Source organism: Chiloscyllium punctatum, chromosome 8 (assembly GCF_047496795.1).
Source record: "Chiloscyllium punctatum isolate Juve2018m chromosome 8, sChiPun1.3, whole genome shotgun sequence".
Lineage (NCBI taxonomy): Eukaryota > Metazoa > Chordata > Chondrichthyes > Orectolobiformes > Hemiscylliidae > Chiloscyllium > Chiloscyllium punctatum.
The window spans coordinates 69484548-69501762 of NC_092746.1; the positions used below are offsets into that span (position 1 = coordinate 69484548).

General features: G+C 43.8%; 1 protein-coding gene across 1 annotated transcript in view; it reads left to right on the top strand.

Moving 5' to 3' along the window:
- The window catches only part of kcnh8 (potassium voltage-gated channel, subfamily H (eag-related), member 8), a 431818-nt gene that overhangs the window by 299063 nt on the left and 115540 nt on the right, over nt 1-17215 (top strand). Inside the window, exons 8-9 of the mRNA XM_072575729.1 lie at nt 3355-3552; nt 12884-13083. Coding sequence (XP_072431830.1) covers nt 3355-3552; nt 12884-13083 — 398 coding nt within the window. The remainder of the gene's footprint in view (nt 1-3354; nt 3553-12883; nt 13084-17215) is intronic.

Below are 17215 nucleotides of genomic sequence, written 5' to 3' on the forward strand. Positions count from 1 at the left end.
CCATTGCTGTTAGTTTGGTTTGAGGAGAGACTTCCATACCCATTGAGAGATGAAGCCCTGCCTTCAAGAGCTATGGGCCAATCAAATAGAGCTCTGATCCCAACAGCACCACTGGAAGTGCTGGTCACTGCTGGAATTGCATCTTGTCCTCACAGATTCTCATTGTAGAAACTGGGAAGTAAGTTGGTGAGGTTGATGGGGCTCAGCAAAAGCACAAGTGGAGCTGGGATCAGGGCCGTCAGGAGATGGAAAAAACACAGAGGCATGTGGATAGGTGCTGTGAACAGCACAGTGTGAAATGATTATATAGCTGACTGTCTACTAATCTATTCATGGAGAGAAAGGAGGGGGCATTAAAATCCAGGCTGCAATGTGTTCAGTGGCTGTGATTCACCAAGGCAGTGGTAACAGAATCATACCACCTCTTGGAGCCAGAACTGATAGCTTTAGCACAGGAAGAGGACAATACAGGAAGGCAGTTGTGGTCCTGAACTTTTTCATTTCCATCAGCACGCCAATTCATGGTTAAATTGCAGTATGTTGAATTATTAAGCCAGCTCTTCTGATCAGTAATGATGCCATGGTGGTAGCAACTGTCCACTATTATAAGCACATGCTTGCTTTATCCTATCAACTGAGACTCCACGTCATGTAGAGAAGGTGTGTCACAGAGATCCATGAGCAGGAACTGGTGAAGAGGGAGAGTGGCAAGGTCAGCTCTCTCCTGATATCACGCCCCTTCAGGTCAGCAAGCCTGTAATGTTATGCTGAGTTCACTTTTTTAAAGCTCAAAGCTTTTCTAAAAATTATTTTGAACGTTTAAGATATGCATTTGTGGAGGAGGACAAGTGAAGATTTCTAGGACTTTTGGGACAGTGATGATGAAGTATTGCTGACTGGGGAGAGGACTTGAGCATTGTCAGGGTCATGGTATTTTACCAGATGACCACCCTGGTGCATTTTGATATTTGCCAGCTCTGTTTGTACATGGCGCTGGGTAAGAATTGTTTGAGCCAAGTTACTATCACCTATCCTGATGGATCTTGGGCCGGTCTAGTGATTAGTGGTGGAGGATACACCACTGCAGAGTATCTAGAGAAGAGGCACTGTTCTAAAATATCAAGAAGGTGTATTGCAAGGTAGCAATTGGTGCATCTATAGTTACGAGGGCCATAGGGATCATAGGCTTCCTACAAAAGCTTCAGCAGAACTCACTGTCTCCACCCAGAAACTATGTATGGCATCACCAGGTTTGGTGGACCTCAATGTAACAAAAACATTAACTACTTCAAAACCATCCACTGATATATCAGGATGTTGCGGGCAGGCACATGAGCATTGTCAGAAGTGAGGGTGGTCAAACATTATTAGGAAGTGAAAATTAAACACTTTCAGGTGTGTGGGGGGACAATGTGCATTGGTGGGTTTGTGGTAAGGTTGGATATTGTTGCAGGTGAAAGGTGTTGGGGTGTGAGGTGGGGGGAGAAGGAATTGGCATAGTATGAAGGGGCAGGTATTAAGAATTGTCAGGAGGAGAGACTGACTGAGTGAATGATAAAGTCAGCATTGTCAGGGGTGTAGGAGAAAGTGAACATCAGAGTGCAGGTGGAAGGTGTTGTTTAAGTCTTCCCTAAACAACTCCCAGTGTCCGACTCACTGGAGGTTAACAGCAACTGAAAAGTAGGGTAAACTTCAAAGATCAGAATCAGAAACATTTTGGAGGGAACCATTGGCATATTTTGCCCAAAAATGTAAGTTTCCAGATAAATATTATGTGCAGTATGTGTGCAGGCCAGGACTCCCTCAGGACCCCAAGCATGATAGCAGCAAACATTTCACCATCTGCTGCAGTTCCCTTGGAAAATCTGGGCCAAAGTTTCTCACATTGTATCTTTGTAAATCTGATCAAATTCAATAGGTTTAGGCACAAAGCAGAGGTGGGTATGGTAGAAGCTAGATCTTGCTGCACTCATTTTTATGGGTCTGCGATTAGTGCAATGCTTCACATTTTTGTGCAGAAATGTCCCGTGCTTAAATAGTACCTGAAAGGTGTTCGACCTGATTGAGGCTGGGTAATTTTTCGGGCATCCCTAGTCCAATATTAGACTTGTTACATGTGTTTTTTTAGGGACCCCTCTGCAAGAACTGGATTTTATTTGTCCATGATCCTTCAGTGGTCTTTCAGTAATCACCCCCAAGCAATTCGTTTTTGCGAAGTGAGGAACCTGATAGAATATTTTCCACTTACCTGGATGAGTGCAGCTTCGAAAACGCTCAAGAAACACGACACCATCCAGGACCAAGCAGCCCCCTTGATTGGTTCCTCCTTGACTACCTTTAATATTCCCTCTCTCCACTAAAGCTCAGAAGCAGCAGTGTGCACCATCTGGTAGGTGCACAGCAGTAACTCTCTGGGCAGTCCCGTTTCCTCCTACGATCCAAAGATGTGCAGGTCAGGTGAATTGGCCATGTTAAATTGCCCATAGCGTTAGGTGCATTAGTCAGAGGAGGGCGGGTTGCTCTACAGAAGGTCGATGTGCTCTTGTTGGGCCGAAGGGCCTGTTTCAACACTGTAGGGAATCTAATCTAATCTAATCTAATCTATATCACTACTCCCTCACTGCTGCTGGGCCAAAATCCTGGAACTTCCTCCCTTAAATCACTGTGAATCATACTTACACAACATATACTGCAATAGTTCAAGATGACAGCTCACCACCGCCTTCTCATCGGTAATAAATATTGACAAGCCAGTAATGCCCTCCTCCTATAATACATTGTAAGTACAGGTATACATTCACACATGCGACAACAGCTCCAGGCCCAGTTCATGCTAATAAGTCCCAATGCTCAGTTTGTGGTATACCTTAGCCTTTTATAAGGGATCACCTTGCAGCAGCATCATTGCCTCCATCGCTGAAACTGGGTCCCGGTGGGTTTATACCCAGACAGAGAAGAGAAATAAGGCTGTGACCGGACAATTGCCACAGAGAATGCTACAGAATGGGATTGGGCAGGTCTTGAAGACACGAACAAATGAGTTAGGAGCAGGATTAGGCCAATCTGCCCCTTAAGCCTGCTCAGCCATTCAATAAAACCATGGCTAATCTGCTTACAAACATTTCCACCTACCACAGATAACCTTTCACTCCTTTGCTTAGATTTTTATCCATGGGAAATGGAATAATAATGGATAAATGTGGATGAGATAACTTTGTATCAATGATGCTCCAATTGAATGGCGGATCTGGCTCAAGGGACTCAATAGGCCATTCCTAATTCTGTGCGCCTGCATCTTTAATATTTAAAGATATGTTCTACTGGGAATTACTTATTTTCACTTTGTAATTATAGGCTGGCTGCATGAATTGGGAAAACGCCTTGAAACTCCATATTATGACAATAACACACTGGGAGGTCCTGGAATCAGAAGTGCCTACATTGCTGCTCTCTACTTCACACTCAGTAGTCTGACCAGTGTCGGCTTTGGAAATGTCTCAGCCAATACCGAGGCAGAGAAGATCTTTTCTATCTGCACAATGCTGATTGGAGGTATGTTCATTTATCTTTGTGTGTCATCGGTAGAGCTCTGATGTACCTTGTCTGCATAAGATTTATTGAGTTGGATATTCAACTTGGGAATTAGCATTCAGCAGTGTGTATTGCATCGGTCACCTGCTGTACTCCATTGAAACCTCTGGAAGTGGATATCCTGTAGGACATTTTATGGGTGACCAATGAGGAGCTCTGGAAGTACATATACAGTTGAATCCCTCATCAGTCTCCTCACTGGTCTATGTATCATGTTATTTACTTCAAGTTATAAACTTTTGCCTCTGTGTATTCAGTTTCTTTGACAGTTTTAAAATGATTAAGGTCTTTACTCAATGTTTAAGATTTTAAAGGCATCAAGGGGTATGCTGAGAAAGCAGGATTATGGCATCGAGACAGAGATTAGCCATAATCATCCTGAATGGCAGAGCAGACTTGAAGGGCCGAGTGGCCTATGCCAGCTTCTTGTTTCTATGTTTACCTTACATCCATTCAAAGTGTGTACTTATGAATTCTGTTGAAAAGAGTCATGATGCAGGTTAGTTCATTTTCCAATCTCCATTTCAGTGTTCAGTCAATACCTTATTTATTATCGATAGTAGTGCTCAGTTACAGAGTCATAATTAATAATGGAGATATCAATATCTATTGATGAAACCAAAATGTTTCCAAACCATTTAATCTTTTAGATTTTGAAATAGGATGTAATTAAGAATTTAAGCATGCCAACTTTGTGCTGCCTCCTCACCTAAATGACTTCAGTATAAAGTTCAATGCTCTACAAGCAGCTGATTAACATGGTGCATACTCACCCTGAACAGCTAAAAGCCATCCCACCAATCTCCAAGGAGAACTGCTGTCATTGCCTCAAGTACATTTAGCTGCAAGGAAAAGCACAGTGTCTTGACAATGGACCAGTGCTCAAAATACTATAGACATTTTTAACTTTTAATTCCAAAACGTGGCTTTTTTTTTAGAATAAAATGACTTCTACAGAAAAAGAAAAGCTTTTAGATGTAACTTCATGCTGTCTGACAAAAGTCCTGTGTGGGATCCATAGAATGTCAGGAAAATGTCAGTCAGAGAGAAATGTAACAGGAACACATCGAATTCGGATTAGGTTTATGATCACATGTACTCATGTCACAAAACAACAAGAGTACAGCAGAAAATGTATAAAGTCGCCAACCCACAGTGTCATCCTAAGTACAAAGTACCGAGGTACAGTCTTAGATACAAAAAATAAAGGAAATAAAGAGAAAAGTTACACTGCATTACAGATATACATAGTAGCGGTTTAAGTTAGGAAAATAAGAAATAAAGCTAAACAGATAGACATTACAGTCCAACTATAAGGGCTTCTAAGTTACCAGGCTGACCGGGCTCCACTAGTTTCCAAACAGTAGCCACTGATGGCCTCCGATCCCACCCTGCACCAGGCACTGGCCTCCGATCCCACCATGCACCGGGCGCTGGCCTCCGATCCCACCCTGCTCCAGGCGCTGGCCTCCGATCCCACCCTGCACCAGGTGCTGACCTCCAACCTCTCTCTGCCCCAGGCTGCTGGCCTCCGTCCCTACTCCGCCCCAGGCTGCTGACCTCCGTCCCTACTCCGCCCCAGGCTACTGACCTCTGTCCCCACTCCGCCCCGGGCTGCTGACCTCTGTCCCCACTCCGCCCCGGGCTGCTGGCCTCCATCCCCACTCCGCCCCGGGCTGCTGGCCTCCATCCCCACTCCGCCCCGGGCTGCTGGCCTCCATCCCCACTCCGCCCCGGGCTGCTGGCCTCCATCCCCACTCCGCCCCGGGCTGCTGGCCTCCATCCCCACTCCGCCCCGGGCTGCTGGCCTCCATCCCCATTCCGCCCCGGGCTGCTGGCCTCCATCCCCATTCCGCCCCGGGCTGCAGGCCTCCATCCCCTCTCCATTCCGGGCTGCAGGCCTCCATCTCCACTCTGCCCCAGACTGCTGGCCTCCATTCCCACTGCACTCCGGGCTGCTGTCCTCCGAACCCACTCTGCTCCAGGTTGCTGGCTGAAGAGGAAAAAGACAGGGAGTGAAAGAGAGAGAGGGAGAGAAAAAGGAACGGAATGCAGACAGCAGGCAAGCTCCAGCTGGAGTGTTCTACTTCATCACTGTATTGGATCTCATGAGGGATGCCAGGTTATATAACATGGCACTGCAGGCATTATCAAGGGGATTGCGAGAAAAGAAGAAAGAAGCCATCCCAGTCTGGGATCTAGGGAGGATATGGGAGCATATGGTCTCCTCTGCCCATCAACATCTCCCCATCCTGGCTCCACCAACACCTAACCCACTGTTCCATCAACACTCCCCATCCCGGCTCCACCAACAATTCCCCCTCTGCTGCATCAACACCTCCCCCAACTGCTCCATCAAAATCTCCCCATCCCGGCTCCACCAACGCCTTCTCCACCGCTCCATCAAAATCTCCCCATCACTGCTCCACCAACACCTCACCCACCGCTCCATCAACATCTCCCCATCCCGGCTCCACCAACAGCTCCCTCACTGCTCCATCAACATCTCCCCATCCCGGCTCCACCAACAGCTCCCTCACTGCTCCATCAACATCTCCCCGTCCCGGCGCCACCAACATCTACCCCACCGCTCCATCAACATCTCCCCATCCCGGCTCCACCAACACCTCCCCCACCGCTCCATCAACACTCCCCATTCCAGCTCCACCAACATCTACCCCACCGCTCCATCAACATCTCCCCATCCCGGCTCCACCAACACCTCCCCCAACTGCTCCATCAAAATCTCCCCATCCCGGCTCCACCAACGCCTTCTCCACCGCTCCATCAAAATCTCCCCATTCCAGCTCCACCAACACCTCCCCTACCGCTCCATCAAAATCTCCCCATCACGGCTCCACCAACGCCTTCTCCACCGCTCCATCAAAATCTCCCCATCACGGCTCCACCAACGCCTTCTCCACCGCTCCATCAAAATCTCCCCATTCCAGCTCCACCAACACCTCCCCTACCGCTCCATCAACATCTCCCCATCCCGGCTCCACCAACACCTCCCCCAACTGCTCCATCAAAATCTCCCCATCCCGGCTCCACCAACGCCTTCTCCACCGCTCCATCAAAATCTCCCCATCACGGCTCCACCAACACCTCCCCCACTGCTCCATCAACACTCCCCATTCCAGCTCCACCAACACCTCCCCTACCGCTCCATCAACATCTCCCCATCCCGGCTCCACCAACACCTCCCCCACCGCTCCATCAACATCTCCCCATCCCAGCTCCATCAGCGCCTATCCCACCACTCCATCAACATCTCCCCATCCTGTCTCCACCTACAACTCCCCCACTGCTCCATCAACACCTACCCCACCGCTCCACCAACACTCCCCATCCCGGCTTCACCAACACCTCCCCCACCATTCCCTCAACATCTCCCCATCCCGTCTCCTCCAACACTTCCCCCACCGCTGCATCAACATCTCCATATCCTGGCTCCACCAACGCCTCCCCCATTGCTCCATCAACATCTCCCCATCCTGAGCTCCACCAATACGTCCCCCATTGCTCCATCAACATCCCCCCATCTTGGCTCCAACAATACCTCCCCCACTGCTCCATCAACATCTCCTGGTACTCTGTGAACATCTTTACCCCCCACCCCCACCCCCACTCTGTCTATTCTATGTATTACAGTCTAATTCAGTTAATCCACCTCGCCCTCACATATATACCAGTGTTTCCATTCTCAGTCAACCTCCCAATATTCCCCCATAGCTCCAGCTATTCAGCTAACACAGGCACATAACTAAACAAATTGCAACACACTCACAGAAATCTGCTCTCAAGGCATTGTAATCCATAACCACGGAGGACAGTAGAGAGCTGATGAGGGATAAACAAGCCTGCTTTGACTGAGGCCTTTAGAAAAGATGGCTGTACTGACCCCATTGTACCTGCCGTTGCTGAGATCATGAAGATATTTTTATCCCTGCCTTTGCCAATTCTCAATATACCACTTCACCATTATCTAGCTTTTTCACGTTAAGTGCGAGATGACAGACAATAGATCACTATTGTTTCCTCATTCCAAGCCTCCCACTTTGTATTTCTGCTTTCACATAGCCCTGAACTGTTGCAACCATACCAGATGGTGCAGCCTCTTCATGAAGGCTGAGAGGAACAACAAACATGCTGAAAAAGCATTGTCACGATATCTGACCCTTGCAGCCACCAGATACTGGCAGTAAGGAAATGTTAGAGGGTAATACCGAGTCAGGAGCAGCACACAGGCACAAGGGGACCAGGCCAGAGAAAAGGCGAGTTCATGTGCCAGCCCACCTGCAGGCAAAGTCAAACTGTTCTGTTGCTGAAGACGCAGATGAGATGTGGTGGCTTACAGGAAAAACACTGCTAGGCAACTAGACAAAGATGCTGATTGCATTGGCAGGCCTTTTAGATAGTCTCTTGCCACTATCAAGGAACATGCTGATGCCTGGCTCCAGTTTTGTGCAAATAATTTGCAGCGTGGAAGCCAACTCCATGTGAATACTTGCCTTCCTGCCGTGATAGACCATCTGACAGCCAATGTCTCAGCCTCTACTGCAGCAAAGGCAGAAGCCAGTCAACATCTTGGAGCCCCTGCTTTTGCCTCTGAACCAGCCCAGACTTCAGATGCCCATTCTGGCATAAGCCAGTTTGAAGCCAGAGATGAAAGAGCCAGAGGTGTTCAAGATCATCCTACAACACTATTCCACAGTCCCTTCCTGGGAAATTCCTCAGGTTCCCACCAGCCATATTGCAACCACTGAGTAGGGTGCACCAGGTCAGGCTGAGGCACCCACAACACAGACAGCAAGGCAATGGACAGTTCGGTCCGTGGATTATTAGAAGTTTTATTGGATATTGTTAAACAAGATTATTGTGGGGTGCTTTTTATTGATTAGCTTACTTTCAATAAAATTGAGTCATGAGGATGCTCTGATGCAGCAGATGATTTAAAAAGATGCAGAATTCTACAACAGCTATGATGCAGGGATGACATTTCAGGAGAACTGTATTCCAAGTATCCAGTCACAGCCAACCCATCTAGAGCAGGGGGGTGATAGTTCTTCTTCCCTTCATCTGGAGGTGGTTACTGCTTGAAAGGGCAGAGTTACGGAGCAGACTGCCACAACTTTGGAGATGAGCACTGATGATTGTAAGGAGTGTAGGTGAGGGAAGAGGGTGACATATTTCCCTCGAAATACTATAAGGATTCCTTCAGCATTGCTGCAGTTTGCTCCACAAGAATCCTGGTTTCTGCATGTTTCGAATTGTAGGACAAATCTAAAAGCTGTACCCCCCACCTCCCGGCAGGTCCTTTCGGCGTGCCAAAGATGGTGGCTGACATGCAGAATTAATGGGTTGTGGCTGCTCCTAATATATCAGGCATTCAGTCAGAGGACCTTGTCAGCATGATCAGACATCATCTAATGGGAATGAATGGTAGCCTTTGTGCTGAAATTATGTATGAGACCCACAGAGCCACATGTGTGCACTCACTGGCTCCATGCACCATTGGAATCCCCATATCCTCCCAAATCCATTTACTCCCTGGTGCTTCTTTCTAGCCAGTGAGGTAGCAATGCATTTTACACAGAGCCACTGTTACCTTCCTGATGCTGTGATGGGTAGTGAACTGTGAGTTGTTGCTCATGTTGGCTGCTTCCTCCTTGAAAGATCCACTGGCATAAAAACTCACGGAAACATTGACAACACTGGCAATGCCATCCTTGCCTGATTGTGAGGATGCAGCATGAGTTATAGGAGGTGACCCATTTCATTACCTGCCTTGGTGAAATGTAGATGCTTCAGACACTGGTCATGGGTGAGGTGGGGTTAGAGAAGTGCTCCTTAAAGGATTCTGAGGGATACTGAGAGCCTCCCTTTTTCTCTCTTTTGCTTTGTATGCTGCTTATCCAAATCAGTGATACCCAAGACGGCTGCAACTAATAACTCACCTGAATTAGTCTTGACAATGTCAATTCCTTTAACGTCAATGACAGGGGCCAGCATCAGTCCTTTGAAAAATTCAAATAAATTGCAGAAATCCTCTAATAACACAAGGCACATTCATCTTTGGATGGCGCTCAACTCAGATTACATCTAGTTAGAATCATGAGTTTCTGTTTTGGATCTCTGTAACTCAAAAGGCATATTCTTGACTTGCTCAACTTTGGGTACATAAGGTAAGCCATCCCACAAGGTACTGTAGTGGAGCTGGAGCGCAAGATTTGTTTCCTTGTCTCTCCTCCCCTGCCTTATTGTTTAGACTCGATGTATGATGCAGTTTGACATATGGGTTGATATACTTTTGAATGACTATTCCCAGGCATAAACATCAACGCTACCTCACTTCAAGGGGAGATTCAGAATGTCTTTGTAAAGCTCTTTTACTCTTTCCCAGAATGTAGGTGGTGAGAAAACAAGACACGACGGGGAAGATATTTATCGATCAAATGGATACAGTGTCCAGTCCATTGTATTTAATTTGTCAAGAGTTTTACCTGGATCTTGGTGCAGATTGCTTTAAGAAGGACACTAGTGTTTGTTCAATGGACCTCTCATTAATATGGCAGAGGGATTTTGATGCAATTTCTCCAACACACTTGTGCGTTGCTGATACCCAGTCCAGGTCTCACTGCAGAGCAGGAATGTGGTGATGACAACTGCTTTGGACAGTTGAACTTGTGTTGATTTGCAGAGATTTTTATTGTCAAAAATATTCACTGCCATTGTTTATAGAAAGCTGGGTTAGCATAATTGAATACAACAAGATACAGTAATTAACTGTTCACTAGAAAAAATGAGGGGTGACCTTATGAAAGTGTAAAAATCATGAGCAGGAATGGGGTAAATAGCCAAGGTCCTTTTCCTCGGGTGGGGGAGTCAAAAGCTAGAGGGCTGAGGTTTACGGTGAGAGGGGAAAGGTGTAAAATGGATCTGATCTGTAACTTTTTCACATAGAAGATAGTGTGTGTCTGGAACCAGCTGCCAGAGAAAGTGGTGGAAGCATCTTGGTGGTTTTATGAATAGTAAAGGTTTAGAGGAATATGGGCCAAATTCTGGCAAATGGGACTAGATCAGATTGGGATGTCTGGTTAACGCAGCTGAGTTGGACTGAAGGGTCTGTTGCTGTGCTGTATGACTCCATGACTCCAAAGTAAGTCAAATTTTGCCCGAAACGTCGATTTCACTGCTCCTTGGATGCTGCCTGAACTGCTGTGCTCTTCCAGCACCACTAAACTAGTAGTTGGATGGCCTACCCTTTCTGTAATGCTGGTGAAGGCCCCTCATGTGGTGGAGCTTATGCATAAAGAAGAGAGTGCATTAACTGGACTTGTGAGATCCAAGAAGAAACACTGTGCATCAAAAAGTTAGAAAGCGAGATTACAGAGAGATGACTGCTGGGCGTTTAATCTGAGGGGCACCATGCCTCAGGTGAGGGAAGAGATCAAGAAGGAGAGTCCTTCATGGTAACTTCAGCCAGTTCAGGAATTGAACCCTTGCTGTTGGCATCACTTTGTATCTCAAATCAACTGTCCAGTCAACTGAGCAATAGGACGTGTTTGACATCATGATCCGCCTAAGCTGCAAGCTTCCAGCATGCACACAGCACACCTGTACTATCTCACTTTGAGTGTCAAGGCATACAACATCGACCATTTTGGAAGTAGCTAAAGGAGTTATGATCATTTTTCACATTTGGATCTTCGGCAACGCTGACACCCACAAGCAACAAAGCAAATTAATTTGTCACTAGTAAATTTAAAAAAAATTATTGTTAATGGAGAACTAAACTAACTGAAAACTGTCACATCAGTACAGGCTAGGGATTAAAACGAAATTAGTGGCAAGTAAAATTTAGTTCTACACGAATATATTCATCTGGTTTTGGTTAGTATATGTTAATCTCAATGACAATATGCTTTAACGCTTTATAACAAAGCATATTTCTTGCTGGATTATATTTTCTGCTTGCTGCCCAGACCTAATAATTAATTATGTCAATCATTTGTCTTACCACTTTTTGCTCAATCCCTTTTGTTATTCTTTGTACTTCTGTTTTTTTTTCACTCTTGTTTTGTGTCTGATACTTGATTTGTTTCTTGACTTTTTTTGTCACTTTTTGTATATTTTACAATCTTTCTTACTCTGTCCTCTTGTGAATAGTGCCAACATAGATAAATCTGAGACTATATTCTGCTAAATGTCTGAGGAGTGAGGGCACAAACTAAAGATCAGACCCTGTGGATTATTACCACAAGAACATCCTCTTTTTCCAATTCTCCCGAATCAATACTGCTATCCAACTCCCTTTTTCCCTTCTCTAATTCTTGCTGAACACTTTGTATCCTTGGATATCTAGCTTCAAGTCCTCACCATTCTTTAACCACATTTCTCTTATGACAATTGTATTCTCACATGATTATTTGTGCTTTTAGCTCTCCAGCCTTACTCATCACATTTGATGCAATCTGTCATTGTGTTCCTCATTGTCCAGCTTCATCTGTTTCTCCATAGTATGGAACTACTTTCTTCTCTAGGTCTATGCACCACTCTCATCCATTATGCACTTTACTTATCTTTCTGCTTCTACATGCTACTATCCTTCCTCTATATATGGATTCTGGGACATTAAAGGACTCTCATTGAAGAGGCTAAATCAGTGGAAATAGGGGTTAGGCTGCAAATATATAATTTGCCATAAAGAATTTCTCTTTGGTTATAGCTTGTGAGACAATAGAATAATATGGTTAACAGATTTATGTGTGGACTAAACACATCCAAAGCACTTTTGTAATGACCTGATTGGTCTGTGGTAATCAAATCAATAGCATTGCAATTACATTGAAAGCTGACCACAAATTAGACAGCTTTGTAGATTCAATATGTTAGTTATTGTTACACAATAACAACATAATTACATTTGTTATGAAAGCATTTTCTGTTCTTATTTTAGATTTTACCCGATAATGGAAAATCTCATAAAGTAATTAATATGAGAAAATAAGAGACGTTTTGGTGAATTCTCTTAGTAAACGTTTGCAAGTTTTAACCCCAGTAAGAATTCCTAGCTGTAAGTTGGCTGTTAACTCTGATGAGCTTCTCGTTCATAAGTGTGCAGAGTTCAATTTATCAGAATTTATTTGCAAGATCAGAAATATGAAGAACTGCGTTTAGCAGGTAGCCCACTCATCCATACACATTGGTGCTTTACAATCCTGTAAACTGACCTACTTTGCCAACATTGCTGTATGATCTATAACTATTTGTTTTTCTTTCTTCTCAGCACTGATGCATGCGTTGGTATTTGGGAATGTAACTGCCATCATTCAGCGCATGTACTCCAGGTGGTCTCTGTATCACCACAGAATCAAAGATCTAAAGGATTTCATTCGAGTCCATCATCTGCCAAAGCAGCTCAAACAGCGAATGCTCGAGTATTTCCAAACAACGTGGTCAGTCAATAATGGAATTGATGCTAATGAGGTAATTTCCCTCCTAATTTACATTTGATACAATGAAATAATACTTTCATATATAACTGAAAGTCAATTAAAATGTTAAAACTATGAATATTTTAATCATAGTTGCATCTTTCTCACACTGTGATTGGTTCCCGAATTTCCTTCTTGTATGTCCCATTGAACTATCTGGTAGTTCGGCTCTGGACAGGGGTTCAGAAGATTTTGCATTTGAGTACTAATAGGGGTAATTTATGGGAGTCCTGTTGAGTATCATACTGGAGGAAACAAAAGGTTTCAGAGCCCAACAATGTGAATTTCCATGGCAGTTCCTGTATATCACTTCATTACTGTATTCCCTGGCTCTTTAGGTAAACAGAGGCTGGTGATATACTTCATGTGTATCGTATTCATGGGTTATCTCTCTCTTCCCCTTTTCATTCTTGTCATATATGGAAGAGTTTGGATTCTTGAATTGTAGAAATATATGGAGCATTGAATGCGATTCATGATCTTATTCTGTGTTTATAGATTATTTGGAATTTCATAAAACTCTGGCCCTCTTGATGAAGCATAAAACAGATGCTGGAAGTACAGTATGATTGCTCAATGTTGCCCTGAGCCTCAGAGAAAGCTACAGCATATTATTTTGAAAAAATGCATCTTTTGCTGCTGTTTTGTATTAAAGCGAATTTTCGGCTTTGAATATTTATGCACAGCTTCTTTCATCTGTTCGATGAATCCGTGCACAGCATGCTCACTTATTCTGCATAATTAGGATGATTGCTTAGAACACCCCTGTAATGAAGGGTTGTGGGTTGGGATCACTTTCACTGGAAGTACAGTGGTGATATTAGACTGTTGTTCCATCTCCAGTTCTGGGATTATGATGTTATACATTTCTTTTGCTAGATTTCCTTTTCAAGTCTATCCCTCTGAAACACAGCATCACTATAAGATTGTGGGTAGTACATGCAGTACATTGGATAAACTGGATTCACAATGATTGTACCTCATGTCCATACACCTTGTTTGTTTCCCTCTCCTGACCACGTTGCTGTTTCTCATAGTCTTCTTTGAAACAGCATTCCAAGTTGTATCTATGTCCTTGAATCGGGAGTGTTGACATCCCAGCTGATATTTTACTAGAGAAGCCAGATCCCAATTAGGAACCCAGTTTTATAAATCGTATTTTTATTTGTTTTCAATGAAGTGGCCTCCCACTGAAGCAGATTTGGTTTAACAGTAAAACAGAAGTCTATTATAAAAGAAATGGAGATAAAATAGAATAATCCAACTATCTATTTATGATACAATTTCAAAAAAAAGATTAAACATACAGTACAAGTATAATCCCATTAATCTCAAAGCATTATTGTATAGAAAAGAAACAAAACAGCTTTTGTGAAGAACCCAGAACACACCTCTGACCCACTCCCCAAAGTACCAGCCATATAATACTCACACCAGAATCCCTGTACCTTAAGTCACTTGTGACTGATAGCTTCTTCCTGAAGCACCCATACAGCTAGGTTTCACTCTACTGAACTTCAAGTATTGTTTTCCGGACTTTGTTTATCCCATTACTTTGGGTCTGGGACTAGCACTAACCCTTCACTCCATTGTAATCAAATTCACTCTATCTACCACTCCCTTCTCTGAAACACTGTTCCAGACTCCCATCCTGTTCCAAGGACTTCATAGGACTGCCTCACTGATGCACAAAAGTGAAACTATAAATCCTCCATTAAGGGCAGTTTCTGTAAGCTGTGAAAAATAAACAAATTCCAGGACAATCGAATCAACCATTGAGGCCGCCCATTACTTACCTTATTGGTTTCCAAACAATCTAATATCCAACAGAAATTCGTACACAACGCTATTCACTCTTCAATTAAAACCCTACATGTAAACCTCACAGCTTATATCAAAGGAGAGAGAAAAAAAAATTAAAATAATCAAACACTTTCCTTTCTCCTCCTCTTTCCATGAGTCTGCCCTTGGCCCACTCCTTGGGTCACATTTAATGGGGCTTTTGGAAGGTAGAGAGGTCAGTAAATGGGAAAGGAAGGTAAGGAATGAAATGTCTGCCATCTTCTCAACACCCTGGAATTTTATCAGTAGTAGGTAAAGTGGAGGATGGCCTTCTCACTCAGAGAAATATTGAGTTCTTTAAATGGCCCATTAAGGACAACTTAAGAACCTCTTCCCACTATCATTGCTTTGTTTTACAGTGGTGCAGGCTCTCTGCCATGCTGGAAGATCACTCAGTAATTCCTGCCAACGTACCCTGTCAGCCATTGGGGTAGTTCTTTCTAATTGGACAAGTTGTGACTCAAAGTAGAGCCATCAGCTGCAAGTGCTGTTCCTGTGCAAACCTTCACCTTCAAATAAACCTTCTCTGCACCTCACTAGGGCTTACCTCTCCCCTGTAACCCTGACCCAAATTCCCTTCTTACAAGGGTGGCTTCACACTGCTGCTTCTAGCTTGCTGTCCTATCAGTGGTCAAGCTGCCAGGTCTCCAATTGGGATCCATGATAACTGTTCATTCACACTGACATAAACAGAGAATGAGTTGTGGGCAAAACCGCCTCCTGCTTTGGGCACACCTTCAGGGCTAGTGTCTATTGTGTCCAGTAGCAGATACGTTTAGACATAATGTCTGACAATTTCAGTAAATTGAACAACTGCATCACATTGCATGAGCTTTCCTTAATTTATTTTTGATAAGCAGAGAGTAGTGTTCAACAATGAGCAGATCCAATATTTTGTTATGTTAGGGTGAATTTAAAAAGTGATTCATGATTAATGCTGAATTTGCCTTCCTGGTAACAATACAATGAGCAGTTTAAATCCTTTTTCATTTATTTCAAGCTTTCAAAACATACAACAGCAAATGCAGCAAGATTCCAATTCCAACACTAAGTGTAGTCCTACCCAGCATTTCTGCCTGCAGCATAACTAAATTTCCCCTCTAATTTTGAGTGAATGGTTATAGTACAGTGCATTTCTGTCATCAGTCCATTGAAAATACGCCTACAATATAATGCCTGGGTGAATACTTGGTGACTTCTACCAATTAATATCTGTAAATTTCAACTTGCAAAATGATTCTGATTTATTCTTTTAATGATATTGGTTACCTCCGCTAATAAGCACTTAATTTTAATGTGTGGATCATAATTTAAATAAAAGGATTACTTCTGATGTTTAACGCCAGCAGTTTGTGGATACATGATTACTACCATCAATGTTTTGAATAAGATGGACAGCCTCAGTATTAGTTATGGTTTCAGGTGTATTAGGTAATATTCTGTTTTTGCTTTTGTTCCCGTCCCTCCACTAAATATCATTTTCATGCTATTAGTTCAGTTTTAGTAAAGTTAGATCACATGGGATCCGGAGAGCTAACCAACTGGATATATGATTAGCTTGAAGGTAAGAGACAGAGGGTTGTGCTGCTTTTTGGACTGAAGGCCTGTGACCAGTAGTGTGGTGCAAACACTGGTGCTGGGTTCACTGCTTTTCCTTATTTATATAAATGATTTGGATGTGAACATAGGAGGTATGGTTAGTAAGTTTGTAGATGACACCAAAATAGGTGTGTAGTGGACAGTGAAGAAGATTATCTCAGAATACAATGGAACCTCGATCAGATTGGCCAATGGGCCGAGGAGCGGCAGATGGAGTTTGACTTATATCAGTGTGAAGTGTTGCATTTTGCTAAGGCGAACCAGGGCAAGACTTATACACTTAATGGTAAGTTTCTGGGGAGTGTTGCTGAATATAGAGACCAAGGAATGCAGATGCATAGTTCCTTGAAATTGGAGGTGGTGAAGAAAGCATTTGGTATGCTTGCCTTCATTGGTCAATGCATTGAGTATAGGGGTTGGGATGTCACATTGCAGCTGTACAAAATATTGGTTAAGCCCTTTTTGGAATAGTGCATACAATTCTGGTGACCCTTCTACAGGAAGGATGTTGTTAAATTTGAGAGGGTGCAGAAAAAAATGTTTATAAGGATGTCGCCAAGACTGGAAGTTTTGAGTTGTAGGAGAAGCCAAACAGGCTGGGGCTATTTTCCCTGGAATGTCAGAGGATGAGGGGTAACCGTGTAGAGGCTTATAAAATTATAAGAGGCATGGAAAGGGTAAAT